Here is a 27,914-nt window from a genome sequence, read left to right as displayed (position 1 = left end):
TTAAGACAATAAAAGCTTGTCTTAATAGAGTATAAGTGTTTGCTTGGATATAAACTAAACTGCCTTAAATTTAAATTACTGTTAAATCTGATAACGGGCATCATAGAGAAAGCAACACAAAAGTCAGCTTTTTATATTACATCCTAAGTTGTGACCCATTTATCCCATTCTAAATTAAAAACATGCATTATGTACATTATAAATACTATTTATAATTAAAAGAATATTCACAAGATGGCATTTTTCTAACTGAACATAGACATAGTAGAGCAGCATACGCAGAGGGTAAAATGGGCAATATTAACAGCAACCCCAGGAGCTCAACCACTAAAAGAGTATTTCAATAAATTAAAGACAAAGTAAGTCAGTCCACTTTTTTTCTCTCTCTGTGATCATCCTCTTAATGTAAAGCTAGCACAGATTCAAACACCTCCCCCTGCTGGATGGAAAGATGCAGTGCTGTCAGATATAAAGAAAGGCTTCAGGTGGTCCTACTGCCCAGACGCCTTGGCTGCTCTCTGCTGCTCCAACATGGCTCTGAGTGCAGGAGACATCATGGTGGGGGACATGGCTGGAGTGAAAGGTCGTAAAGGGTACTGGGCATTTTTGCCAGGGACATAAACGCACTGAAAGAATCTCTGCCCTGTGAAGACAAGATGAGATGGAAAGAGGTTGCTTACAATAAGATCTGTGGATAGATTTGTACTGTGCAATTATACGATTACATGGTGTGTTCAAACCACACATAAAGCAAAGTTTCCAGACCAGAAATAGAGGCCAAGCTGGCATCACTGTTCGTGGGCACTATATGATTTAAGTTCACTCTTATATAGGGACAGAACCAAAAAAAGACTGGTAAACTCCCAAAATCTGTTTTTGTTTAAGAGGAAGCAGTTCTGGCGTTAGCGCTAAGGCGTTAACATTTCTGGGTTACAAAATGGTCCAAAAAACCCACTGATGTGATGCACAAGTTCACTTCACAATGGGTTTGAACACAGCCTTAGCCGCCTTGATTAGAAACACCCACACCCACCTATATCCTTCTCCATATACAAATATTAATATCGGCCACTGTCAATGAAATAAGAACCTGAATAAATTTCACCAAGTCTTACCAGGTTTCTTCTTGTCTGTAATATTTTCTTCTTTCTTGGGATCTTCTGCATGCAATAAAAATAAAACTTAATGAGAATATGAGATTGTGCTTCACACTGAGAGAGAAAGAAAACAGAGGATAAGTTTCTACATGCATGAAAAAAGAGAAAGGATAAAAGACAGGCTGGGTTTCACTCTTTAAACACAGTGATGTTCTTTTGCTTGTTTCTGCTGCTTCAGTCTCTTGTTAAAGTCAAACTAAAATTAAACTTTATTTGGAAAAGCGACCACTTGTTGCCACTTGTCATTTGCAAATAAAAATACATTTAAATGTAATTTTTCTGCAACAACCACATCACCCTGCATAATTGTTCAAACCTAATAAAAGCCACTCAGCAGGTGTTGAAATAACACGCCTCAAGAGTGGTGCTCAACAAAGAGTAGCCTTGTTGCTGCTGAGTGTTGTAAAGGGAAAGCACCTTCTCATTCTCAGGATACCAAACACTGCTGTCCACAACAAACCACTGACCTCTCCATAATCTATGGAGAGACTAGTCTGTCACCTGAATAGCCATCGATGGGCAATTGTAAAGCACCCTTTGATGTTACATGTAACTAGATATGCAGCATGTGCAGGTTTAATTTTGTGATGAGGCTTTTCATAAACCTAACCAAAAGGAGTTTAGTGACTCAAACAAAGCAAAATAAAAAAGTGACTGAAGAGTAAGTAAATCATCAACTAAAAAACAAATGTGATGGAAACCAAAGTTTATTGGCTGACGCACATCAGAGTTGCAGCTCTCTAAAAGGGGACCATTAACAGCATTTAACACCCTATAATAAGAATGAATTGCAGCAAGCTACACAGTACACACGTCTATCAACATTGTATCTAGTTCATAGTGAACCACAGAACTTGCAGACTGAAATCTCTTAGAAATCCTTGTTGGTGAAATGTCACCACTCAGAGACACAGTGCACAGAAATAAAAACATTTGGCAAAGGCAAGTCTATGAACACCAGGAAGGATATTTAACTCACATTAATTTGTTTACTCATGTTGTTGCTCTAATTGCTATTTATAAGGTTGTTTTTCTTCTTGCTTTACTGTTAGTTGATGTTTGCATTAGAGTATCATGACTTTGTTAAGTTGTATAGTTATATTTAACTTAAACGTAACAATGTGTGCGTGCATTTCCCTGCTAAATAAAATATAAGTAACTTAAATCAAATGAAATGAAATCCTCCAAAAGAGGTTGATTTCTTTTGGAATTCAGTCATGCATAAAACAAACCATACAACACAAATACTGGCTAGTATTGTCTATATAAAACGATTCTGGTTTGCTTCTTTTAAGTGAAGTAAAGAAACCAAAATCAAAGTAAACCTCTGAACTTCAGTCTGAACCAAAGAAACCAAACTACTTTTCATCACACCTGAAGAAACAGGCACTGCTGTGTCAGATGGTAGCAAAGTGTGAAGTTAAACAGGGCAGTGGGGGAGTGTTTGTAATCCACTGGATGATTCAATAGGAACAGAACACTAATAACCCAATTTAATGGGTTTTGGTTCATGGATTTAATCAATCCAGCTAAGTATAAAATTGTTGCCATATTCATCAAAGGCCATAATCTCTTTCAATAATTCAAGGCGGCTCAAAAGGCTTGTAATCTTGTACCAATCAGCTCATCTCATTAAATTCTAATCACTTGTGATCCTAATGTCATTAAAGCCATCGTTCTTTCATACTGAATTATCCATTGGAAAGATGGTGAAAATTTACAGAATACCTCAGGCCTTACAGGAAGCTGTTTTCTCATTTTCTATTGACAACAAGCATATGATACACAACATGAATGACAGAAAACAAAACGATTCATAGCACCACTGTGTTTCTTTGTAATACTTCAAAATGTTTATCCAGTAATTCAAGAAGCTTTATCAGTTCTGCTAACTTGTATACTGTAGCTTACACTGATGCTGGGAACTTAAATTTAAAGGCATTATGAGGAAAACAATTCTGAGAGTTAATTTATACATTTGTCGATTTAGCTGTTGATCAGGATTGTGTGAGTGCATGTGCTGATGTACAGACTCTTTTTGTGAAAGGACAGCTTATTCTAATTTCTATCACCCTCCTGAACATTATCATGGCTGCATAGCTCCCAACAATCTTTGCTGCCAACAATAAAATTAGCAATCTTAACTCATTCTGCCAGATATGGCAAAATGTTTTAGGTATCATTGTATGAGGGAAAAAATATGCATATAGTAAAACAAGGAATTGAGATTGAAATACACTCCTGCTCCTTTTACCCAGAATTTCAAAAGTATACTGAAGAACAAAATGCGTTGATAGTAGAAAGCATTTTTCTAGTCTTTTATGTTTGTCTGCATTATTTTATTGTCACCAACCCCTGACATGTAGCCATGTCTGCCTCTTCCTTGCGAGAAGAGACAAAGCAAAATCTCTGATGCATTCAGTCAGATTGACAAGCAAGATGACAGAGAGGAGGGTGTTTACATTGCAGAAGTATTCATATTATTTTGTGCCTAGATGATGATAACTATCTGCCAGCTTTGAAAGAGCGCAGCTTCACATTCAGAACAAGCACAGCAAGGTAAGTACGGCTGATGAGGAGGACAATGGTGTCGATGCTACAGCTCCAAAACCACAATGTCTAGATTTTACCAAAAACTGTCAGTGTGAGGGAAATTAACAAGCGTGTTGCTTAATACATTGTTGATATGGACTATTGAGTTGTCCATATCAACTCAGTAGGTAGGCTCGGCCCCTCGGAACAATATGATAAACTAAAACCAAAAACGAACTCTAAAGAACTCAAAAGTCTTAATTCCCACTAATGTTGTAACATAACAGATGACTTTTTTTACTTGAAATAAAACTGGATTCTAACAAGTTAACTTTAAATGTATCCCAATACTGACTACCAAGAACTGTTACTGATGACAGATACCTTACTAGCTCAGAGGTCATATCAGTAACCAAAAGAGAACCAGGAATGTTTAAGTCTCTAATCAGCAGCACTGATAAAGCCTCTTGAATGAAGCACACTCCACTGAAATTAAACTTCTGGAAACACAAATAATTCTAATAAGTGTCAATACTCTCTATGGTGACTGGAGATTATTTACTGTGCATATAGAAAACTTTCATGCTCGAGTACTTACCAGTTTTTGATGCTTGTTTCTCTTTTTCTAAAATTTGCAAGGGGAGAAAGGAGCAGCTGAGCCTTCTGAAATATACATAGCACTCATTAGATTCACTTCTAATTCTACTCTAAAGCCATACCTTGAGTCTCTTTGACAGATTTCTTTTCAGCCTCCTCTGCTTGGCCTGTGAGAGGAGAGACAGCCCTATTACAGCCTGCCAAATAACTCTCTGTAATTGTGGTGTAAATTCAATATTCTTGCAATATTATTCCCTTCTCGGAGTAATACAGCTTGGCATGTCTCTAATTAGAACTTTATCATGCATAAAACAGCCCATTTTATTCACATAATCTGCATCTCAGAAAGGGGCGATTTTCCCTGAAAAATGCCAGCAGAGAACATGAGTATGTTTCAAACACATCTAATTTGCTGTAGATGGTTTTTACAAGGGTACAAACATATACGCTTGCACCTTCTCTTCCTGTGTTTCACTTGATCAGTTTAGCTTCTGAGAAACATGGATGGACATGAATACTAACAGTGAATGTGAACATTAGACTCTTTCAGAATGAGGCATGACTGCAGTTTAGAAATTCTTCATTTCCATCCTCTAATTAAAAGACATTTTTCAGAGGTGTTTTACTCTCGGCATGAATTCCACCATAGTTAATTTGCCTTCCAATTTATCAAAAGGGTGTACATTCAGACTGGTTATAAGACTTTGTGGTTCAAATTTAAAGAATACAACTTTTACAGAGCTGAAAGTAAAGGCAAGAAAGACAGCTTGTTAGATTTTCCTGTTTTTAACAAGGTAACAAAGATGGCTTGAAACAGCTGAGGGCTGTTTCAAGCCTGATACATACATTTGTATGTATCTCAGTGGTCTCCAGAGACTAAAAGATGAATGCTGCTGGCTTTTCAAATCCCCTGTTTATGTGAAACCAACAGTTTTGTGAAACCAAAAGGTCAAAGCCCTAACTTTCCCACTAATTTTGGAAATCCTTCAGGGAAAGCACAAGGTAGACATATTTGTTTCTGAGAGCTGTCCAAATACAAGCAACAATCATCTCAAGACAATTACAGTATTTATTTATTCATAAACATAAACTAAAAAATGTTTTGTTTTGTTTGGGTTTTTTTAATCAGAAAAACAAGTTTGCCCAGTTATTTATTCTGTGGCTTAATGACTGTAACTCTAATAATGATAAATAATCTAGTCTTAGCTGAATATACACAATGTGTTCTGTCATTCTGGCAGATTATGCACTAGCATTAGGACACTGGCACAGTGCAGTGCTAATATCGTACTCCAAGAAATAACAATCATATTTTAGACAGTTGTGAAGTTTACATCTGGAGATCAGAGTTGGCGGTGTAGTAAATCTGACCTGTAATGTTGAGTATTGAAAATTAATTTAAATTTGGGAGAGAGGGAGAAGGGATAGAAATGGGACACTTGGTCACTACTGGCATGTTAGCATACTAATGGGTTAAAAGGACTATTGTGCAGTCTCAAAGTGCTGCTAGCATGCTGTAAATAAGCTAAGCTTTAGGGAAAATTATTGCCACATTAAAATATAAACTTACTTTTCTTTGCTGCCAATAATTTTGATCTTGGCTTGGCTACAAAAACAAAAACAAAAGTAAAGAACTACAAGTTTTAGGAAAGCTAGATATTTTGGGGCCCTCATGAAAGAAACACAGACCTGGTTCAGATCTGGCAGGTTTCTCCTCGTGGGCTTCAGAGGTTACATTTGCCCTCCTGCCAATGTCAAGTCTCGGTCTCAGTCTGAGTGGCTGTGGACGTGGTTCTGGATCTGTTTGATATGAATTTGAACCGAACCAAATCATCTTAATAAACAGAAATTATAATGCAGGGGTAACTGGGCTAAAGTTGATGATTAAAAAAAGATCTTCAACCGAGAAGAAAATCTAATTTTCGTGAACTCATGCACGGTCTGAGTTTTACCTGTCTTTGCTGTCGATGCCTTCACTTTGCTCATGATAGGTGCCGCTTTTGAGGGGAGCAGAAACAATTAGTTCCCAATCATCTTTCATGAATTATGATTGGCTTTATGCAAATTAATGAATGTCGGTGAGTGCCGTCACCTGTCTTTTCAGAGGCTGATTTCCTCTTCTGTCTTTCAGCCGCAGGCTCTAACGTAATGAGGAAAAACTCGTGATTAGCCGCCTGAATAATTTGTTTTCTCAGTCAACTATTAACTTCTACTTCACATGAAAGAGAAATGTGTTGGACTGCATTTGATTTTTTTTAAATATTACAAATTTGACGAGATCCTAACGTCTAATCATGTTTACCTTTCTTAGGAGCTGCAGCACTTTTAGTTTTATGTTTTGCAGATGGATCTATGCAAACAAATTGGAACAAAATACAACAGAATTAAATATATAATGTTTAATTTTCATCATTTATATGTCCCAATAACAACAATAAAGGATATTTTACCTGTTTTTGCCCCTGCATGAATTCTGATTTTCTCTTTTTTAGCAGCTGCCACTGAAGTAACAAACACATAAGAAGAACATTACACTTTTAAAGGCAATCAAAATGCATTAGAAAGTATAGATCCATAGATACCAGATCACCTTTCTTTGCAGTGTCTGCTTTGGTTTTGTCTTTCAAAACGGCAGCATCTAGTATTGAAAAAATACATGAATTTATGGTATCTGTATCTTGGAAAAAGGTTTAAATATATATGAATATTTATAACAAAGCACAGCTATAATTACTGTGTGTATCACTTCTAACAATGTGAAGTGTGTACCAGAGGAAACACCAAATTATCCAGCTGTATACATGAATTACCTTTCTTTGTTTTCCCTTTGGCTGCTCCTGGCTCTGAGGGGATAATTGCAGTGAAATGCCCATGCCAAGTTAATTTTCTTTAATTAATGCATTCATATAGCACACAGTGCTATTGTACATCACTGTTATGTGCTGCAGCTGTCGTTTGTTATAGTGGATATTCTAGTTAGCTGGCAAATTAAGTATTTAGTGGATGTGGAGAGCGCTACAGTACCTTTGTCTGAATCAGCAGCCTTTGTTGTTGTTTTTTTTGCTGAAAATGACAAGACATTAATTACTATCACTGATGTAATTGTGATAAACACAACTTTCCACAAGAGTTTAACTTCTTAGTTTGTACCTTTCTTTGTGGAGACAGCAATCACGTCCTCCTCAGCAGCCTCTGGTTCTTAAAGGGGAAACAGTTGTAGGTTTATTTACTTTGTAGCATAATTTGAATTATATTAAAGTTTCACAGAAAATTTTAAGATTTTCAGGATAGTGTGGGGTTTTTTTTCAAGTGAAATGTATTTATGCTTTTATGTATTCATTTATTTATCACACCTTATTCAAATATTTACTTATCAACAACTCTGTTTAATTAGTTGCACTATATTTTTAAGCCTCATTGATTTATTTGATCAGATTTTTGTGATTTTCCTCCCAAAACCTGTGGAAGGTGAGTAGAAAAAAATCTGTATATTTAAATATTTTTAAATGAATACCTTGAAAACAAGAAAGAACAAGAAAACAAGAACAAGAAACAACCATTTCAAAAGAAGAAAGAAAATAAATAGACATATCCTTCTCACCTTGAACCGGAGCATCAGCAGGCTCAGCTTCAACAGCTGGAGACGGGACCTCAGGTTGGGCAGGAGCTTTTTCTTCTTCTTCTGCAGCTTCTGGCTGTACAGGCTGGAGTGGCTGAACTAGATCTGGTGGAGGCGGCATCACAGGCTGAAGTGGTGGCTGATATGGTTGATACTGTGCGTACAGTGGATGCATTGGTGCTGGCGGAGGCTGTTGCTGATAAATGCCCTGTGGGGCTCCGGGCTGGACAGGGTGGGCGGTCAGTACAGGAGCAGAGGGAGCTGAAAACAAAAACAAATACGCCTTTAACCTTACAGCAGAAGTCATTGAGCAACGGAGATTTAACTGTGACTGCAAACAGTACCAAAAAGTGAATACCTGACATGGTAGGAGGAGGGTAAGGATTGTCTGTGACTATGTGATGAACTGCAAGATAAAAAGCCAACTTTAAGCTGGTGCACAGTAAAGTCTTTAATTCAGCCTATATGACAACATTTCAGTGCACTGTGGAGATCCTTGTGCTTACCATACCATCCAGGTGGGGACGGGCAATAAACTGGTGCAGGTCTACAAGGCCCAACTGCAAAACATCAGTGCACATTTGCATTATTCATATAATCCAAAGCAACAGTTTACTGGAATAATACACAAACAAAGTCATATTCTTATTTTTATATTTTGGTATAAATGTTCTTTTAAATCAGGAGAAAAATATGAATGTTTTATACCTTCTTGTCCAGAGTCTGTGACCTGTTCTTGCTTTTTGGTCTTTGTCTCTGTGAATAAACAAGGTCACATTAAAAAAAACAGCAGTTTTATAAATACACTAACATAATTTGCTCTGCTTTTGTAATACAGTGATCATGAATGTGACATATTTGTGGGGAAGTAATTGCTTACTTGTTTTGGAAGCCTTGGGTTTATCTACTTTCTTGGCTTTTTAGAATTGAACAAGGTACAAATATTTAAATTCATAACGTATATGTGAAAAAGTAATTCTCTCCTGATTAACATTGAGACCAGTTTATGTGTGTATTAAATCTTAGTACCTTTCAGAAAAGGAGGAAATCTTCGGATCTTTGTGATTTTCGGAGGCAGGCTGATTCTAGGAAGAGCTGATTACGACATGACTGTGTTTATTACAATATCACAATAAAGGCAAACAATAATAAGCGCATCATTTTAAAGATTAAATTCATATAAACATAAGAATCAGTGCTACCTGTCTTTTTGGGCTTTTCAGCTGTCTTTAGAGTCTTTACAGTCCTCACAGTTTCCCGATCTGAAAATGAACATAAGGGATAAAAAAAAGAAAATTGATAAATTATCTCTGAATCAAAAAGCTTAATTAAAGTTGCAACTTCATATCCAAGTGATGCAAATTATTATAATTTTACAGGGTGAGATAATATTGTTCCCTGAATTATTCCCCTGTAGAGCTTATGGGAGGTTACTGTGAAACATAATAATGACTTAAACTTTGTCTCTTGGGAGTTTTGCAGGTAACGTCAGTGAGTATATCTTAAATAGGAACTTTTTATTTGTTTTTTTTACCATTACCTTTTCTCCTTCTCACAGCAGAAACTCTCTTGGGAGCATCTGAAAATATAAACAAAGCTAAAGCTACAAACTGGAGGAGGAACACAGAGGCTTGTGAAGAGTTACGTACTTATGACACTGCATGCAGCACACAACATGATGCATATCTGCAGAATACAGGTTTATGTTCCAGCATAATCAACATTTATAAACTACAGTTTAAAAATGTTGATTAAAGTGGAAGAATCAAACAAAAATGAGTATAATGTCTACCCTTTATTAAAATGCTTTTTTTGTATTGTTTATATGACACAATGCAATAAGATGTGATATTATCATCACACCCTCCTTCTAAATAATGTATTATTTATACAGTAGAGTTGTTTTTATGCATCTGACTGTGAGGTAAGAAAAACAAAGAGACTCCAGCTCAAATCTCATATGGGATCACTTTTAAGTTTTACATTGAGTTGCATTTTTATTTTCTGTGTCACACAAGGCTTTAAAAACAAACAAACAATCCACTTGGTTGATACACAGAGACTTAAATACATGATCTAAATGTTAAACATGTTTGGGTTCCAAGTTACACCCAGTTTCTTATGAGCACCATCACATATTCTACATTCTCTCTGTTGCACCATCTTTACATTAAAATTTAACTACAGCTTGCACAAAGAACATATTTAGTTTTTATCTTGTGGAGAACAGTGATGGTGCATTATGATGCAATATGATCTATAAATCCTCAACAGAAAAAAACAAGCGTTTCACGTGTGTTGAATATGAACATTGAAATGATATATGGGATTTTTTCTGCTTTTAAGACTAAAAAATACTAAAAAAAAAAAATATAGTTTTGATTCTGTATGCATCTGAAACAGTTAGAAAGTTAGAAAACTCAATTTGTTTTTTTGTCAAATTACTGAATGAATTAAAACTTGCACAAATGATCATTACAATTGCTGCTGTAGGAAAATAAAAGAAGTCTAGATACAATGTAATCGCATAAGATAAAACATGTGCTAAATGTTTTCTCACAAGGGTTTTTTTTAATCTATTGCCATATACTGTTATTAGATAATACAGTTTCCACCTCATTAAAATAACTTATTTTATATGAAATACACTTCATCATTTATTTCATTTGAAAACCTTAGGTACTTTAAAAAAACAGTACTTTAAATTCAACCACACAGTCTTTCACTGACACTGTGTTATAAGAAAAATGTACAGCAGACATTATGAAACCATCACAGACCTTTTGCCTTAGCAGTCTTAGTGGGAGACTCTTTGGTCTTTGCAGAGTGCATACAGGGACACACTGGAATCACAAAGCATAAAATTAATGTTACCCTGACAAACAAATATGACAAAGCATTTATAATTCTCCTCAGGTTCTGACCTGTGGGCTCTGTCTTTGGCGCTGTCTCCTCTGGTCCAGGAACAGGTTTGATCACATCCACCGATGCCTTCTCATCCTCATCTTCGTCTTCATCATACTCCTCTTTCTTGTCTTCTTGTTCATCTACAGATTTCTCAGGTTTAGAAATTGGCTCTTCATCTTTGCCCTCATCCTTCTCCTCTGGAGCTGCAGGCCGGGTGGTGCCTGTAAAAGCAGAAAGTGGCTCTATCATAGAATCATGTCACACAACAAGGAAAAAACGAAAGGATTTGAGGTTTTCTACTCTGTTAAGGGCAACAAAGCAATTAAAGAAATTTGAGCAGGATAGACTCTTGACTTTCAGGAACAATATGTGTGATGAAATAAAATAAGCTACAGTCAATTTAAACTTACCACCTTCTACAGAGATTCCAATGACATTTCAGTGTTTTTTATAAGCTGTAAATTGGCCTCTCAATCTGTCCACTCTTGCATATTTTTTAAGGTGGACAAGCACTGATAGTGTTGCCTGCTTAGGGCAGAAATAAATGTATAATGGTAAAACATTTAAATAAAATAGATGCTTTTTACTGCCTACAAAAGGTATACTATTAACAATATTTGTAGAGGTAATTGCAAAAGAATTTGAAAAATTAATGAACAAAACTTCTTATAAATTTACTGGCCATGTAACCTTAATTTGACACACATAGCTTTGATGCTTTTGAATCCAATTTATCTGTTTCTCTAAGTTTGACTGACCTGTAGGTGGCAGTGCGAAGTCACAGATTTCACAGTCACACCTGACATACTGCCCACTCTTTAATAAATATGTTGTTGTTGCTTATTATTTGTCTTATTTGCATCTCCTTTAATAAGATGCTACCTTTTTAAATTATTATTATTAGTGTTGCCTTCTATTCCTACTATCAGGAATACATATATTCCGGTTTCATTGCACATTAACAGGTTTTAGAAACAATATTGAACACATTTATGAATCCTTTGCACCACAACAGCTGTTTGATACAAACCTGTTTCTTTTGTTTCTGCGTCTTCAGTCTTTCCTTCATCTTCAGCCTCTTCGAGCTCATCCCCTTCTTCATGGTCTTCATCAGTCTTTGCTGCCTCCTCCTGGACAGTTAATGTTCCTGCAGCAGCAGCTATAAAAACACAGAACACAATATACTATGACAACTGTGTATTTAAAGCATGAAATATGAAAAATCACCTTTCCTGTGCTGCTTCTAGCTCATTTTTGTCCATCCTTCTTGTGTTTATAAGAACTAAATGTAAAAAATAAAGTTGTACAATACCTGCCATCAAGATTTCACTAACACCATCATCTTCTTCATCTTCATCCTCATCTTCTTCATCCTCCTCATCTAAAGAGCTTGTATCAACATCCTTATCATCAGTTGTGTCATAAGAGTCACTCAGAATTGTTTCTCCAGTGGAGTCCTCATCCGTTTCAAAGGAAATGTCATCCTCATCATCTTCATCACCTAAGACGCCGCTGTCTGTGCTCGTAAAGGGAGGAATGCCAGCTTCCTCCTCCTCTTCCTCTTTGTCATCATCAGGGATGCCCTCTTCAGTGACATCAGGTTTGTCTTGAGCATCTTTGTGTTTAAGGTCTTCAAGGATGTCTTTGTCAAAGTCCAGGTCAAGGTCATCATCTTTAAGGTCTTCTTCATCATCTTCATCATCTTCATCATCTGCAAAGTGTTCGGAGGATGCAACAGAGATGTCCTCGTCTGATTGGTCCAGCTCCTCATCATCTTCCTCCTCGACTGTGTCTTCTACAGTTTTTATGTCTTCTTCCAAGTCTTCATCTTCAGCAGGAAGTGGAGAAAGATCTTCTTCATCTTCATCTTCTTCCTCTGCCAGTTTGTGATCAATATCTTCCTCATCCTCACTACCAGCTACAATAGGAGGAAGATCCAGGTCATCGCTAGTGTCTTCTGCAATGACATCATCACTATCAGTAACACCCTCAGCTAGTCTATCATCTTCATCATCTTCTTCATCATCCTCCAGCTCGTCCTCTCCCTCTTCCTCTTCACTGGAAAGAAGTTGATCGTCACTGGTTTCATCTTCATCCTGTTCTTCTTTGTCTTTTTCATCATCTTCTTCGGGTAAAGTTACCTCTTCGTCACTGTCTGTCACCCCAACAGGAACATCGGACTCAGAATCAGGAGATACAGCCGACTCTTCATCCTCAGAAGTGGAAATGGGTTCAGGAGAAACTTCATCATCCTCCTCCTCTTCCTCATCCTCCAGTTCTTCGCCTTCCTCCTCTTCCTCATCCTCCAGTTCTTCGCCTTCCTGCTCTTCATCTCCTTTGGCCTCTTCCTCCTCCCCCTCCTCTTCTTCCTCATCCTCCAGTTCTTCGCCTTCCTCCTCTTCCTCATCCTCCAGTTCTTCGCCTTCCTGCTCTTCATCTCCTTTGGCCTCTTCCTCCTCCCCCTCCTCCTCCTCCTCCAATTCCTCCTCCTCCTCATCTACTTCTTCTTCCTCCTCATATTCCTCCTCTTCATCATATTCATCTCCATACTCCTCATCATACTCCTCCTCTTCCTCATATTCATCTCCATACTCCTCCTCCTCTTCCTCATATTCCCCTTCTTCCTCCTCCTCTTCGTCCTCCCCAGCCTCCTCTCCTTCATCTCCTTCTTCTCCCTCTGCCTCTCCCTCCCCCTTTTCATCCTCCAGAACTTCAGTCATTGGTGGTTGCTTTTGTGCTTGCATTCCTATGACTATAAAAAATTAAATGGGTTAATCAAATTAAGAGAGCAGTAAAAAGTAAAAATCCCGCAATTTCTCTTTGAATAATATTGTATTAACACAAAAATGGTAAAATTCAAGTGTCACACTTATCAGTGTGACCCATTGGGATGCTAGATTTTCACTACACATTACTATGGATTCATGATAACTATGACGTTGCTATACTGACAAAAAGTGATGATGGTTAAAATTAGTCTATTAAAATAGCAATAATAAAAGTAGAAATAATTAAAATGAGTCAATAATAATAATAATAATTTTGTAAAAGTCAGTGATATATTAATTTTGTACACAAACTATCTTAAAGCTTAAGGAACTATTGTTATTTTTTTGTATATTTTCATTAGTTTTTATTTTTTCATTTCTTTTTGTTAGAGTTTGCTTGTTTCAGTGTTATTATTTGAAATTGTTTAGGTTTAGCTGAGTTTTTATTCGTTTATTTACAATCTGCTTGTTTATGATCATTACAAAATGGTAGTTCTTGGTCAGGTGCAAAATTGAAATTCAGAATAGCTATTACAACACTTTCTCTCTATTTCTTTCACAGTACATTTGACTTGTGGGTTTTTTTTTCGAAGGCATTTTAAAAAATTCAGTATATTTAACTATATTTTCACACTTAGTTTTAGTTTTCAGTCTGGATTTAGTTAAGCATAAACGTCAGTGACTCAATCAGGCCAGCCTGTAAGTCAAGGCACAGGGTAGGGTAAATTAGTGCACCCATGAGCGCACCTCAACGAAGTGGCTACATTGTGTTAGCTCAAATGCTCAAAGGCCAAAAAAAGCTGGAAGAGCAGCACTAAAGGCAGGCTACAAATCAGTAAGCCCCCAGCTGTGTACCCATCTCCACTGCCTCACTTAACAAGGTAACACCGGCCAAACTGCTGCTACATGAATGAATCAGACTAATTTAGCCAGTTTGTTGTGGTTAGTAACTTAATCCACGTGTGAGAGAATTTATTTCAGCAACAGAAAAGTGAATTCCTAACAGGCAGTGACCTTACTCAGTCATAGAGTTTAAGTAAGCTAAGGCTGCAGTTGTTGCTGAAAGAGAAGAATAAGTCTGTAAGAAAACGTCCGTAACCGTAAATGTAGTGCAGATAGATGGTTCACTGCCTCATATGCATGGTTTGGCACAGTTCTTTTTTTTTTTTTAAAAAGGTAAAGGCATGGAGTAAAATTACACTGAAAACGGGGATTAAGGAGAACCCAATATCGGTGATGGGCGTGATAAGTATTCCATTAATCTAAATGAAGTATTTAGCAGTAAAATTGGCAACAAAGTAAAAATGAGAGTTACAGACCTTTAGTTCGTGATGGTAGAAATTCTCCTGCAGCACAGAAAAAAAAATGATATATGTAATTAAAGAATTAAAAAACCAAATGTTTCACTCTTAGTACAATTAGTATACCAATTCACGGACACATTTAGTGGAAATTAAGAAGCTCAGTTGTGGCAATTAGCATCAGTTGGTTGCAAGTTAGATGCAAACAATCCTACAATCAGAAGAGCTGCTTGAATCAGTGCAACTAAAAAAAGGAGAGAAGTAAGATTCTGCTTTTAGTTGACTATTATGATTTTCTTTTGTTTCCATCATTAGTCTGTTATTAGGTGTGAGAACTGAACTTATCATTATTTCATTAAGTTTCATAAGAACATTCTCAGAAATGTATTAATATTGAATACCTTCTGTTTTCTTACTTTTCACCTCCACTTCATCATCCACATCATCCAACCAACTTGAATCTTTGAGATGGTTCATAGATATAGTCAACTTGGATATAACACCATTTCAGCAAACATGATTCTGTCCCTGCTGGCATCTTTATTCAGGCATGTCTACGAATACCTTCCAACAAACTTTCTTTAAACTTAAATATTTCAGTAAACTATGTCTGTAAAATATGAAGCTTATGCAATGACGTCTGTTGTATCTTCTATTAATACAACAAATCAAAACTTCTAGAAAAAAAAATAATTTTTTTTTTCAGAGACACATTAAAAAAAACTTGCAGTACATGTGTTGTTCATTGTAAAGAAACACATTAGTCAAAGCAGTAGCATGCCCCCAGAAACTGCCATTTCAGAGTTTTGATTTTTCATACGTAATGACAGCTGAAATTACTTTTCCTGGAGGGGGTTTATGTTGGTAGAAGTCCACTTAAACCCCCAGAGAATATATAATGCAGAGAACAACACATGTAAAGCAGCACAGTGAAAAAGAAGTGCAAAAAGCAGCAAGCAAGGCTTTTCAGTTCAAATTCTACAGCTGGATGATTTAAATGGGATATGCACTCAAAAGCAGAATTAGTACAAACCTTTTTTTCTGACTGCATATAGAGTTCCTGGAAAAGAAGAGAGAAAAGTGAAAACTAGCATATCATCAGATAAATTGCAGTCACAGAATTTGAATATGTTCATAAAGTCATGAACCTTCATCGTCGTCTGGAGCAATTAAGTTGGCAGCAAATTTCACTATTCCTGTGATTATGTTTGATGATTCATCCACGGCATCGTTTACCGCCTTCATGGGGTCTGAGCTGATCTTGCTGAGGCCTCCTGATGGAGCATGAACATGAATACAGGCACACAAACAAAAAGATGTTTTAGTTACTCGTGAAGTTTGACTGGAGTTGTTCACCTGCTTGTTTTTGTACCAAGCCCAACAATTAAGAGTTCCTCAACTCTTATTGTCACATTTCCTCAATACAGACAAAGCTATCAAATCAAATCAAATCAAATCACTTTTTATTGTCACATCACATGTGCAGGCACACTGGCACAGCACATGCGAGTGAAATTCTTGTGTGCGAGCCCCACAAGCAACAGAGATGTGCAAACACAACAACACAAACGAGCAAAATACAAGAATGGCCAACCTGAAACTAATAAATATATGTACAATATATAATAGTGTATGCATTTCTGGATGTGTATACTAAATATTTTCCTACGTGTGTGTGTGTGTGTGTGTGTGTGTGTGTATACACATTTTTACAAATTAAATAGTAAAAAAAAAAAAAAATAATAATAATAATAATAAAATATATAAAATATACAGAGTTGAACATCATGCTTTCTCATTCCTCTAGAGTGAGGAAATGAGAAAGCATGATGTTCAAACTGGGATGGGGCAACAGGAGCTTAACTTGAAAGGCAGAAATCTGCATTTCAGGAGTTTTTCAATCTTCAATTACAAAGAACAGTAACCGACATTCCAGTTGAACCATCACAAAGGGCTGCAAATATAGAGCATATTGCTGTGCAAAGAGCATTTAAAAATCATATTGACTGTCTTTCATCAAGTTGGTGTTCATAGTTTTAAAAGTCAGGCTAACAGGTTATTTTTCTTTTGTTCATATTTAAATATTTTTGTTTATCTTTGTTTGAACATCTGTATGTGAATCTGACATTGAATCTGCACATTAGAACTTGTGCAATAAATTCCTTCAAACTAAATTCAATTAAACTCAAAAGACTTGAATTTTCTGACTTGTTTGCAAGCCAATTTGATGAAAGAGGGACCTGCATTCCAAGTGGAAATACCACCAAAACATTGTTCATTTTGGAATTACCTAGATGAGCCTTATCAGATTTTGTTTAACTTGAAATAAAACAGAATTTATACCAAGTAAAGCTAAAATACGCACTGGGAAAAAGGAAAAACAGAAATGCAGTGGAACACAGTTTGGTTTAAAATCCGAAGATTTCAGGAGAGCTTGAGTTTCTTACTCTGTAGACAGAGAACACTGATACTTGCAGTAAATAAATCAAGCATACCTGAATTTCAAATATTCAAAATAATTTTTGGAAACAGAAAATGTGTTACTTTTACAAATATTCTAATTTTTTTGAATAATAACAAAACAAATACCACCTAAGAAACCGAGCAGGAATTAGTCCACTTCACTTATAGAACCTCTTCTGACTACAAACTACTCTTAACATGACTGAACACCTAGAAAACAGACAGAATCAAGCATGAATGCAGTAATAGACAAAAAGCAGTCTTTAGCCTAATTTATCATCCCTCTACAGGTCCAACAAGGCTGTAAAGGACTTTCTAACATTGACAGCCAACATTACCAGTCAATGTTAGGGAGTTAGTAGCTGTTTTTATTAGTGCCCTTAGAAGAAGTGTCTGTTCTGACGATTTGGTAGCAGATATGGTGCCTTGCCTCTACGCCCTGAATCCTTAAAAACCCTCCTGGGTGGGTGACCTGGTTGGATGAAAAACACAGTGGCAATAAGTAAAGAATTTAAGTATAGTGATGAAGCAAAGGAAAACAAAGAAAGTGAAAGGAAAGGAAGGGTCGTGTAAGGTGAAGTATTTGTGTTGACATTAAGGTTATTTTAAACTAAACTAAAACAAAAAACTGAAAACGGAACAAATTAACTAAAATTAAAGTAAAGGCATTGGAGTAGAAATAAAAATTAATTTAAAAAAACTAGACAGAATTTTTTTTTTCACTGTAAAATTGTCAGTGCCACAATTTTAAGTTGAATTGAGGGTTAAAAACATAATTGATTAACAATACTGTGAATTGGGGAAATTGGTTGGGTACTACTGCTGCTACTATCCCAGATTCTTTTGCGTATGAGCGTTGGGTTAGAACACAGCTTAAATTAATAGATTTACAAGCATTGCTTTTTAATATAGTGATGACAAAATGACCCAATGCTTGTTATTTGGTGGTGTTACTGTTACATATGAACATATGAAGAAATTAAACTAGCAAGCTTTATACCAGTTGTTCATAATTGCAGACATCTAACAGTGTGTGGTAAGTAAATGCATTCAAATAAAATCAGAGTTTTAAAAAAATGCTTCAAACAACAGAAGTATCGGAAAACTGTGAAACGACTTTATCAGCATAATCTTTTGTCCTTCCCATGGAAGCTCATTCACTCATAGCGATATGAAGGTTCATGAGATTTTACAAATGATAAACACTGAAGGCACGTCCAACCAGATTAACAACATATTCACACACCTTGAGGTACATGTTGTTGCTATTATTAAACTAGCCTTATCTTTGGTTTAAGATGCCAAAGATCGTTTGTGTAAATATGAAATGAGCTTCATCTCACGATAAACCTTATGGCCTGTTGAACAAAAAGTTGAACAATAAACAATAAATGCAAATATAGATTGCAATAAAAACTTTGACCTAGTGCAGATAAGGCACCCAGGTACTGTTGGGTTCCCTTTTTTTTTTTTAATGAGGCAAGACGAATAAACTCAAAGTATAAGTTTTCAAAATTTACAGAGCAGTTGAAGGTTGAGGTTAAAACCACGTGCCAACCAGACAAAGGGCATCACACCAAAACAGTAAACACTTTTATTATGAGACACATGAACAGAACATTAACACGATCGGTTAAAAAGTTAGGGAGTAGCTGTAGTTTAGACTTGGCTTTTCCCTTATTTGGGACTTGGTCTGGCTCTTGGCTCATCTTACATCTCCTGGATTGGAGAGCTCCCTGTAATGAGAAGAACTACAACGCTGCCCTACCTGCACAAACAGACACCAGAATTTATGACCTCCAGTACTTTTCTAGACCAAGCTTGTGTTGTGTGGGTGTGCCATCATCTTTCAACACTCAACTCTATATTGGCAGCAAAACATAATGTATAATAACAGATGAAACATAAATGTATGAAAAAAATGAGGTAATTGTGGAATACAAAATAATGAGGTATATTTGCATTAAAGTTAAAAAGTAAATTCTTCACAGTATACTGGTTCTCAGGGTCATGCTTAATTATTTGTTATTAGTTATTTGGCACAGCATACTATAGGTGAACCTATGTAATGAGACATAATTTCTCTAATTTGCTCATATACTGCTTAGAAATTTCCCTCTTTATCACTCCAAAGTGAATACAGTTATTGCAGCTGCTTTGGTCAAACCAGTCCCATTTGGTTGTTCATTGATTGACTTCCTGCATTAGCAAGTTTACCCTCAAAATATCATTTTCAACTCCACAGGAAACTGAAAGGCTGCTGATACTGTACCTGAAATGGTCTTGTAGTCCATTAGATCAAACATAATGACGAACACACAAGACCAAGTAATGATAAGAGCCAGAACCAAGATCCAGGCCAGCGGGGAGCTGAAAGTAGAGTAAAAGTCATCTGTAAAAGATTTCTTCAACACCCGCAGAGGTGGTGCCCCAGCGTCTCCGTTCTTGTGATCGAGGACCATGGTTGTAGTGGTCGATGTTCGTGCTAATGAACAAAATATCAGAAACTTTGGTTAGTAAAATATGCACAGCACCTTTTTAATTTTTTTTATCCCTAATATTCTAAGAAAATTAGTAAAATCAGAAGCTATGAAAACAAAACCCATTGCTTTATTTAAATACACATTACAAAAACTCTTCACTAGGAGCTACTGTTGGTGCAGTTACAGCCTGGTTTGCCACTTATAGCAGAGGTGAGAAATAAAAAAAGTACAAATACTTTGTTACTGTACTTCAGGTTTAAACTATTTGAGGGAAATTTATTTTTCTTAGCATGTACATCTTCAAAGATCAAAGCAATGTAAGCCTATATAAAGGAAACAATGATGCACAAAACAGTCTGACTGGCTGAAATGGCATTTTTGGTGCAGATGTCTTAAAGTTTTGGTCGTGAAACTTCAGCACAAAGAGAGTAATGGCTGGGAGCCTGGTTTCTCCAGCTTCCTCCCACAGTCCCAAGCTTTTTGTTTGCAAGTATAACAAGCAATTCTAATTTGGCCAAAGGTCTGAATGTGAGATTGAATGGTTGCCTCTGTGTGTTGGCCAGCATAGAGCAAAGTGTTCATGGTTTACCTTGGCTGTCCCCTAGGAAGGTTTGATTTGCTCCGGTCCTGTACGATTCAGATATGAGTGGGACAAAAGTCATCCTGGATGTTGATACTGATGTGGAGTGGGTAATGTGTTAGAAATAAAAGAATGCCATCTTGTTTGATCTAAATTGTCAAACTACAGAATGCTGACTTTAAAAAACATCCTGAAAAACCAAAATTTTAAAAAATGATATAAATGGCCTGTATTTGTATAGCGCTTTTACTAGTCCCGCCTAGGGACCCCAAAGCGCTTTACACACCCAGTCATCCACCCATTCACCCATTCACACACTGGTGGAGGCAAGCTACAGTCGTAGCCACAGCTGCCCTGGGGTAGACTGACAGAAGCGAGGCTGCCATATCGCGCCATCGGCCCAACACCAGTAGGTGAAGTGTCTTGCCTAAGGACACAAGGACCGAGACTGTCCGAGCCAGGGCTCGAACCCGGCAACCTTCCGATTACAAGGCGAACTCCCAACTCTTGAGCCACGGTCGCCCTAGCTGCTAGTGAAGAGTTTTTGATATGGCAGGCTAGTCCATTTTGACGAAATTTCGGTGAAGCAACACAAATCAGTACTGAGTAGACTTATGCCTAACACATGCTTCTATATGTTTCTGACAATGTCAGAGCATGCACCTAATGAGATGATGTATGTTGTCCTGGGGGATCTCTCAGATCTGAACCAGGGTATTACTGAGCTCCTAGACAGGCTGAAGTGCAACATGGTGGCATCAGATGGACTAAAACATAATGTCCCACAGGTGTTCTCTTGGATTTAGGTCAGGCAAGCATGGGGGCCAGTGCCTATGCTAGGCACTTTCTGCAGTCTTGCCACATTAGGCCGGGCGTTACTGTGCATCAGGAGAACCCATTGCATGAGCATTGAATCTAACATTGGTGATACCTAATGGCAATCAGGGTGCTGTTGCCTGTGAAGGTCTGTTTGTCCCTTGATATCCCGACGATAACTCACTAGAGGACATTGGGCCTTCAGGCCACCCTCATAAAGTCTGTTTCACACCAGTGATCTGCTGGGTGTCATTTTGTAGCTCTGGCAGTGCTCATCCTATTTCTCTTTGTACAAAAGAGCAGATACCAGTTCTGCTGCTGGGTTAAGGACCTTCTACGACCCTGTTTAGCTCTCCTAGAGTAACTGTCTGTCTCTTGGAATCTCCTCCATGTACTTGAGACAGAGCTGGAAGACAAACCAAACTTTCTGGCAATGGCATGTATTGACATGTCATCCTGGAGGAGCTATGCAACCTCTGTAGGGTCTAGGTATCAGCTCATGTGACCAGTGGTGACACTGACCTTAGCAAAACTAGTAAAAAATTATTCCTGTTTTGGGGTTGTGTCATTGTTGCCACTTATGCACACCTGTAGGCATTTTTATTGACACCTAATCAGCTTAAACTGACCAACTGACCACCTCAATATGCCAAGAAATTGGACTGACTTGGTTCTATACTCTGAGAGTGTTCATTTAAATGTTTTGAGCACTGTATAAAATAAACTAACTAGCCTTAGTTTTTCATTATTCAGCCACAGTTAGTGTTAATGTTTAAATTCAGATTGGTCTTTCATCCTATGACAGCTGAGATAGGCTCCAGCTCCCATGTCATCCTCAAGTGGAAAGTGGAAAGAAAGTGGATGAATGATTGATGGATACTTTTAGTTTATCCTGTAAGTGAGCAGTTACCATCCATGCCCATATGGTTTATTTAGACTCACTAACCAAGTATTGTTAGTGTAGATTTCTTAATCTGGATTTTTGTGTGTTTTCATTTATGTTTTTTCTAATGTATTGCTTTGCTTGGGCTCTGCTTCATACAACAGTGCAGCATAAAGAGTTTGCTTTGTCTCATAACACCAGTCACCATCCAGTTGTTCATATGTCTGTGGGTGTATTAAGCTTAGACCACCTGTTGACTCTCTTCAGCTCAGTGTTGGCAGCTACTGTGGGATACTCTCTTACTGCTGACTCAAACAGCTTAGCAGGACTCTAAACACACATAGAGCAATTAGGTTAGAGGGAGGTGTGTGTGTGTGTGTGTGTGTGTTTGATTTTTACTGGTCTTTTCAAAACATGAATAACAAGTTGTGGAGCCTGTTGTGAGATGACTGTAATGACACCATTGAGTTGTTGTAGTTTAAACTGCGAGTAAATGTTCTCTAAAATGTCAATGGACGTATTTTATAGCAGTCATTTCTCTACCCAGGATTTTTCAACTCTCTCTCTGCTCACAACGTTTTCAGTCAGCACTAAAGAGCAGCCATCAACATTATAATAGAGTTCTATTTTTAACCTATTCCATAATTGGCCATTTATATGGTTTAACCAACATTTTTCTTTATCAAGAAATCGCAAAATAGCTTACACGCACGCACGCACGCACACACACACACACACACACACACACACACACACTCACACAACCCCGTTCAGCTATCTTAGTGAGGACCTTCATTGACATAATGCTTTCCCTAGCCCCTTACCCTAACCCTAAAAATGAATGCCTAACCCTAACCCTTACCCTATACCTAACCATAACCTAATTTTAACCCTGACACTAAAATCACATTTTGAGCCTAAAAATGCCTTTAAATGCCTTCAAATTTGTGAGGACCAGGTTGTGTGTCCTCACAAGTGACTGTTGGTTCTCACAAGATAGCTAGACAGGAACACACACACACACAAGTGCCTGTTCAAAGCCAGGAAAACCCCTGCCACCTGTAATATTAATAACCACTGATACAGAACCTTCAGCAATACTGCCTGTGCTATGAATGTCTACATCTTTGTTTTCAAATAATATTTGTCCTGGGTTTGTCAGTCCATCCACACGCCTAGTTGAAAGTATATGGACAATTAGTGACCACACTACAATCAAACTGGGCACTCAGAAATGGGATAGATATCTTAATAGTGCTAGATATATTTGATCACAAATTATGTAGTTTAGAGGTTGATGTAGTGTCTTGTAGCAATATTCCAAAGTTCACAGACTAATAATACAAATTACTCTGTTACAGAACTTTAACCTGCTTTATACTTTTCTCTGTAGCAATGGAAACAACTAACTGAATATGGCCTACATTAGGCCTTGATAATTTCAGAAATCTTTACAAAGTTAGAATTTTTGGTGTAAATCTGCAGTTGTAGCTGCCCAAAGTCTTCAACTGATACACAGGCTTCTGACTGGCTATACTGTAGGTGTATTGACAATAGTAATTCTTTGAGAGCCTTCCTTCTTTTTTCCAGGCTTTTATGGATAGATTTGACCATGCACTGCAGTTCACTGATGATGTGTAGTTCAGCACTGTGGTCCAAATCCAACTTATAAACAATTAATCATGAATTTGACAAGAGATCCCTGTGTACTTGTACTTCTATTTTGTCTATCTTTTATTTTCTGTCTATCTTTTTAAACAGTTTCATGTATTCATTTTACCAGTCTGTGAGCTCCTATTTTAACAAAACCCTCAATGCAGACATTGTAACACGTGCAAGACAATAAAGACCATTTTTGGAATTTAGTACTGGAAATAAAAACATTAATAGCATGTGAATATGTCCTTCCCCTTTGGACTTGATATTTTCCTTGACCACTGTTTTCAAAACTCAACTCTAAATGGTGTGACCATCCATCCATGTATGATTCCTCCTTTTATGGCTGACCTGCCTCCATGCTGTGGATGACATTTCTGCCATTGCTCTCACAGGGTATCCATGACAGCTGAGCTCAGAGCAGTCATTAGGAGCTAGTGGAGCCAGAATGCAGGGAAGTGTTGTCATAACATTTCAGTAATGAGTGCACAGAACTGAACTAAACACAGCAGAGACCTTTTAACATCCGGATGGTTGAGCCTGATAAGTGTTATAAATCAGGTTAGAAATTTGATTCCAACATAACCTACAACAACATTCAGGTGTCAAATTCTCAATATTACAACAGAGAAAGCAAACAGGTTGTTTGCTTGGTTTACAGACTCTATTATTTGTAATATTTATGTGGAAAATAACAGTATACTAGTATACAAGTATACTAAACAACTGGAATTCTTTCCACCCAGTGGTTTCTAATTTTACTGAAAGTGACAGAGAGACTACTTCTCCGCTTTGCCTCACAGCCATGACATTAATTCCCCAACTATGAAGCATCTCCACAGCAAGTTCTTCGTAAACTCTTCTGACTGAAATTGAAAGAAGCATTGTTGCACCTGAGTATGTTATATTTCAATACAAATCTTTTCTTTTTTCATTTCTAAATGCTTAGCTGTTCCAGTCTTTCACACATACAGGTCTTCTTAGTCTTGTAAGAAGCACCATTCCAAAGGATTCCAAAGGGGAATGTAACTAAGCCTTTTTCCATAATTTATTTTCTTCTGAAAAAGAAAAAGAATTATAAGATAACTGGCTGTCTTGACAGAAGCATTTAAATTAGGAAATAATCTTATTATTCCTAATATCATTGGTAATAATTACACCCTAATAGCTTAGATATTAGGAATAATCTAGGCATTAAAGAGGCAAGGTACACCCTTGACAGCGTGACACTCTTTCACTTGGATAACACATCGACACAGACCCATTCATGCTCACATGGCCAGTTAAGAATCACCTATTAACTTAAAGTGGGTTCCCTCTGTGTACTCTGTCTTTGGACGGTGAGAGAAAGCCAGAGTACACAGAGGGAACCCGCAGGGGCAACATGTAAATTCTTATAATTAGGAATGAGAACATTAAAAAAAAAGTGTGGACACTAAGAAACTGAATTTTAAAGCATGAATGTTCGTTCATGATTATTGGAAGTATTAGTTTGACAAATAAATACTAAAGTTTCCTGAAGCTTTTAGCATATGTAAAAGGCTTTCATTGGCACTTGTCATGTTCATCTACATCCACTAATTAACATCATAAAATGTGACTGACTATTTGAGAAAAGCATAAGTGGACCATAAAATTATAGTTTTGTTTTTTCCAACATAATTCTTAACGTGAAGATAATCAGCTCTTTATACTGTCATTTCAGCTGTCATTTCAATAACAATAATCATCTCATTAGCATAAGTATGTGTGTGTACACCCACACAGCAGCTTTTAGCTGATTAGCTGCTTTTCTTTGTGGTTTAAGGCTGAGAGCAAAAAAAAAAAAAGGCTGAGAGCAAACATACATATGTATGTTTGTCCTACTGTAGTCTGTCAAAATCTCCTCTTTGAAAAAGGCCTTTCATAGAGCTGCAAAGGTTAGCCCTGCCAAAAATTGCATATTATTTGTCTAACATTTGACGTTTTTTGTCTTCCTATCTGTGGGTGGTCTTTTGTAATTGCTGAACAATCAGAGGAATCATCTACCATACAATGACATTTTTTTTGTTTTTGTTTTTTTCCCACAACATCACGATCCCAGAGCACTCAGCAACATCGGATGCTATATTTGTAAATGTGCTTCCTTACATAGGATATGTCAGAAAATCATATTTTTTTTATTTTACACATCCACATGTCAACTCAAAGATAACATCCTATCAAGACTGGGAGTCCACTTACTCATACAAATCACTTTCTTGCATACAGACAAATGTCTGTAGCAGTGATTGGCTTACTGTGCCCACAGTTTTCACTGGGACAGTGTGTTATTTTTTCCCCAAGAATTTCACAATGTGAGTTCAGTCAACATAGAATACTGAATGGACTTCAAAGTATGGATTTGGATAGTCATTTCATTTACTGTTGTCCTGATTTACTATTAAGTTGAAACATTTAACATCAATTTATCTTTGATGACTCAAATGACTTTATTTACTTAAAATCTTCAGTGGGGAAATGAACTGCTGCTAATAGCTGCTATTTAGCTGCTAATGATGGACTAGAGCTAAATAATATGGTTTTACTTCATTTTCAATTCTGTGTCTGTGTTGAATTGAGTAGCTGTGGTACCATCTTTTGTCAACTAAAACAATGAAGCATTTTAAATTGCCCAAACAAACTGCACCAGATTAGAGCCCATGACTGTCTTCTTTTCTATCACAGTGTTGCTGAGGCTCATTGGTACTGTAGTATTTAGACCCAGCTGTCATGCTACAGTGACAAGGAATGGTTTTGAAGTAATTAAAACTGGTGGGCATCTTATGAACTTGACGGTGCACAAATGCCAAATGTCTGTTCAAAGATCCTCTTGTCTCATTTTCTTTATGCCAGGCAAAAACATGTAAAATGGTGTCACAACATCAGCTGATATGCAACAGCAGGAACAGTGTTGATGCTGACTGATCCTATACTGCACAGTCGGTGTCATGGGGATCTGAAGCTGCATTACAAATAGCAGATACATGATAGCAGAATATTTTTAGATACTTCTAATCATGAAATTCTCCTACACACCACTTTGCACAACATCAGAAGGTCTGTGTGCAAAACAGACGTACAGTGCTCCGCAGAATTTCATATAAAATGATAAGAGGCATATTTTAGGCAAGAAGTTGTTGAAATGGTCAAAGTCAAAGAGTAACCAAGGTGATACTTTACCTTCAGCTGCTTCGGTCATGGTTTCAAAATAAATATTCTGTTACAAAACTTAAATCCTTTATGGAGATTTTGTTGCCATGAAAACAAATACTTGTGGTAAATCCTTGGATCGTCTGCACAATTTAATCCCAGTGTTTAATTCCAATCCAGCAACGTCATCCAAAAGGTTTGTGATAAATGGGAATATGAAAAAATTAAACCAGAGGCCACCACCAGAAACCCTACACCCCTTTGTCCATTCTCAGGATTTAATCCTGCACTATATTTCCAGGCATCAGAAAGTTTTAATGAGTCTTGGTTTAGAAAGTCTTGAAAGCTGACTTCTGTCCCAGTGGATCAGGCTGGGGAGACAGACAGAGACCAAGTTAACGTGGCCCGTGTCTTTGCCCTTTGCCTGCTTAGGGCTGGGATTGTAGATAGAGCAGCTTGTCCCCCCACCCACACCTCCACTGGCTCAGACAGAATTAGACCGAGCACAGGGACTGACGGATGATGGAAGGGAAAGAGAGAAAAGAGACTAGGAGCGAGAGCTTCAATGTAACTTTATCCCACCAGCCTATGCTGCCGTTGGAGTCACATGGTCACAGTATGGATAGTGCTTTCACATGTGTTAAAACAATATGTAATTGTATCATAAACTCTCAAATCTGCGTATTTGTATTTTCAAAGTATTCAGTTGCAAACTTTCAAAGTCTGAATTCAAATTTTTCCTATTACGTTCATAGTGTGTTTTCAATTTCTAAGCCCAAGGCCCTGAGTTATTCTTAGATCGGCTCACGTCAACTGGTATTCTGCTTTGCCTTTTTAGGCCAGAGGCGTGACCTTAACACCCCATCCCCTTTCCTTCCTTCCAGCCCCCGCCCTCATGATACCAAATCCTGCTCATTCAGACCTCCACTGCTCGGAGCAGAGCTGTCATGAAGTGGAAAGAAAGAAAACAAAGATCAGAAG

At 37.2% G+C, this 27,914-nt stretch overlaps 1 protein-coding gene across 1 annotated transcript; it reads right to left on the bottom strand.

Moving 5' to 3' along the window:
• Positions 1-61: 61 nt before the first annotated feature.
• On the bottom strand, positions 62-27,405 carry LOC309689422 (uncharacterized protein). The gene is made up of 31 exons (XM_082505816.1): positions 26,964-27,405; positions 19,617-19,829; positions 16,030-16,155; positions 15,915-15,941; positions 14,900-14,926; positions 12,125-13,564; positions 11,843-11,971; positions 10,830-11,033; positions 10,686-10,748; positions 9,446-9,484; positions 9,108-9,167; positions 8,935-9,000; positions 8,786-8,821; positions 8,614-8,661; positions 8,412-8,465; positions 8,264-8,311; positions 7,888-8,166; positions 7,437-7,484; positions 7,311-7,349; positions 7,097-7,129; positions 6,877-6,924; positions 6,737-6,787; positions 6,589-6,636; positions 6,379-6,426; positions 6,239-6,283; positions 5,976-6,086; positions 5,857-5,892; positions 4,409-4,453; positions 4,288-4,314; positions 1,116-1,160; positions 62-643 (listed from the first exon to the last, which is right to left on the bottom strand). The coding sequence occupies exons 1-31, from the start codon at positions 26,980-26,982 to the stop codon at positions 492-494; spliced, it is 3,654 nt and encodes a 1,217-aa protein (XP_082361942.1). The 5' UTR covers positions 26,983-27,405; the 3' UTR covers positions 62-491.
• Positions 27,406-27,914: the final 509 nt, after the last annotated feature.

This window comes from Aulonocara stuartgranti, assembly GCF_965226115.1.
Source record: "Aulonocara stuartgranti genome assembly, chromosome: 15".
NCBI lineage: Eukaryota > Metazoa > Chordata > Actinopteri > Cichliformes > Cichlidae > Aulonocara > Aulonocara stuartgranti.
Note: the sequence above shows the minus strand (reverse complement) of the source record. Positions and strands in the feature narration are given on the sequence as shown.

Coding starts and splice junctions, on each gene's coding strand:
- LOC309689422 (XM_082505816.1), bottom strand. Junction 6,925..7,096: donor CAAAGGGAAAACAAAGAAAG/GTAATTCATGTA, acceptor TTTCAATACTAG/ATGCTGCCGTTTTGAAAGAC. Junction 4,315..4,408: donor ATCTGTCAAAGAGACTCAAG/GTATGGCTTTAG, acceptor TGCAAATTTTAG/AAAAAGAGAAACAAGCATCA.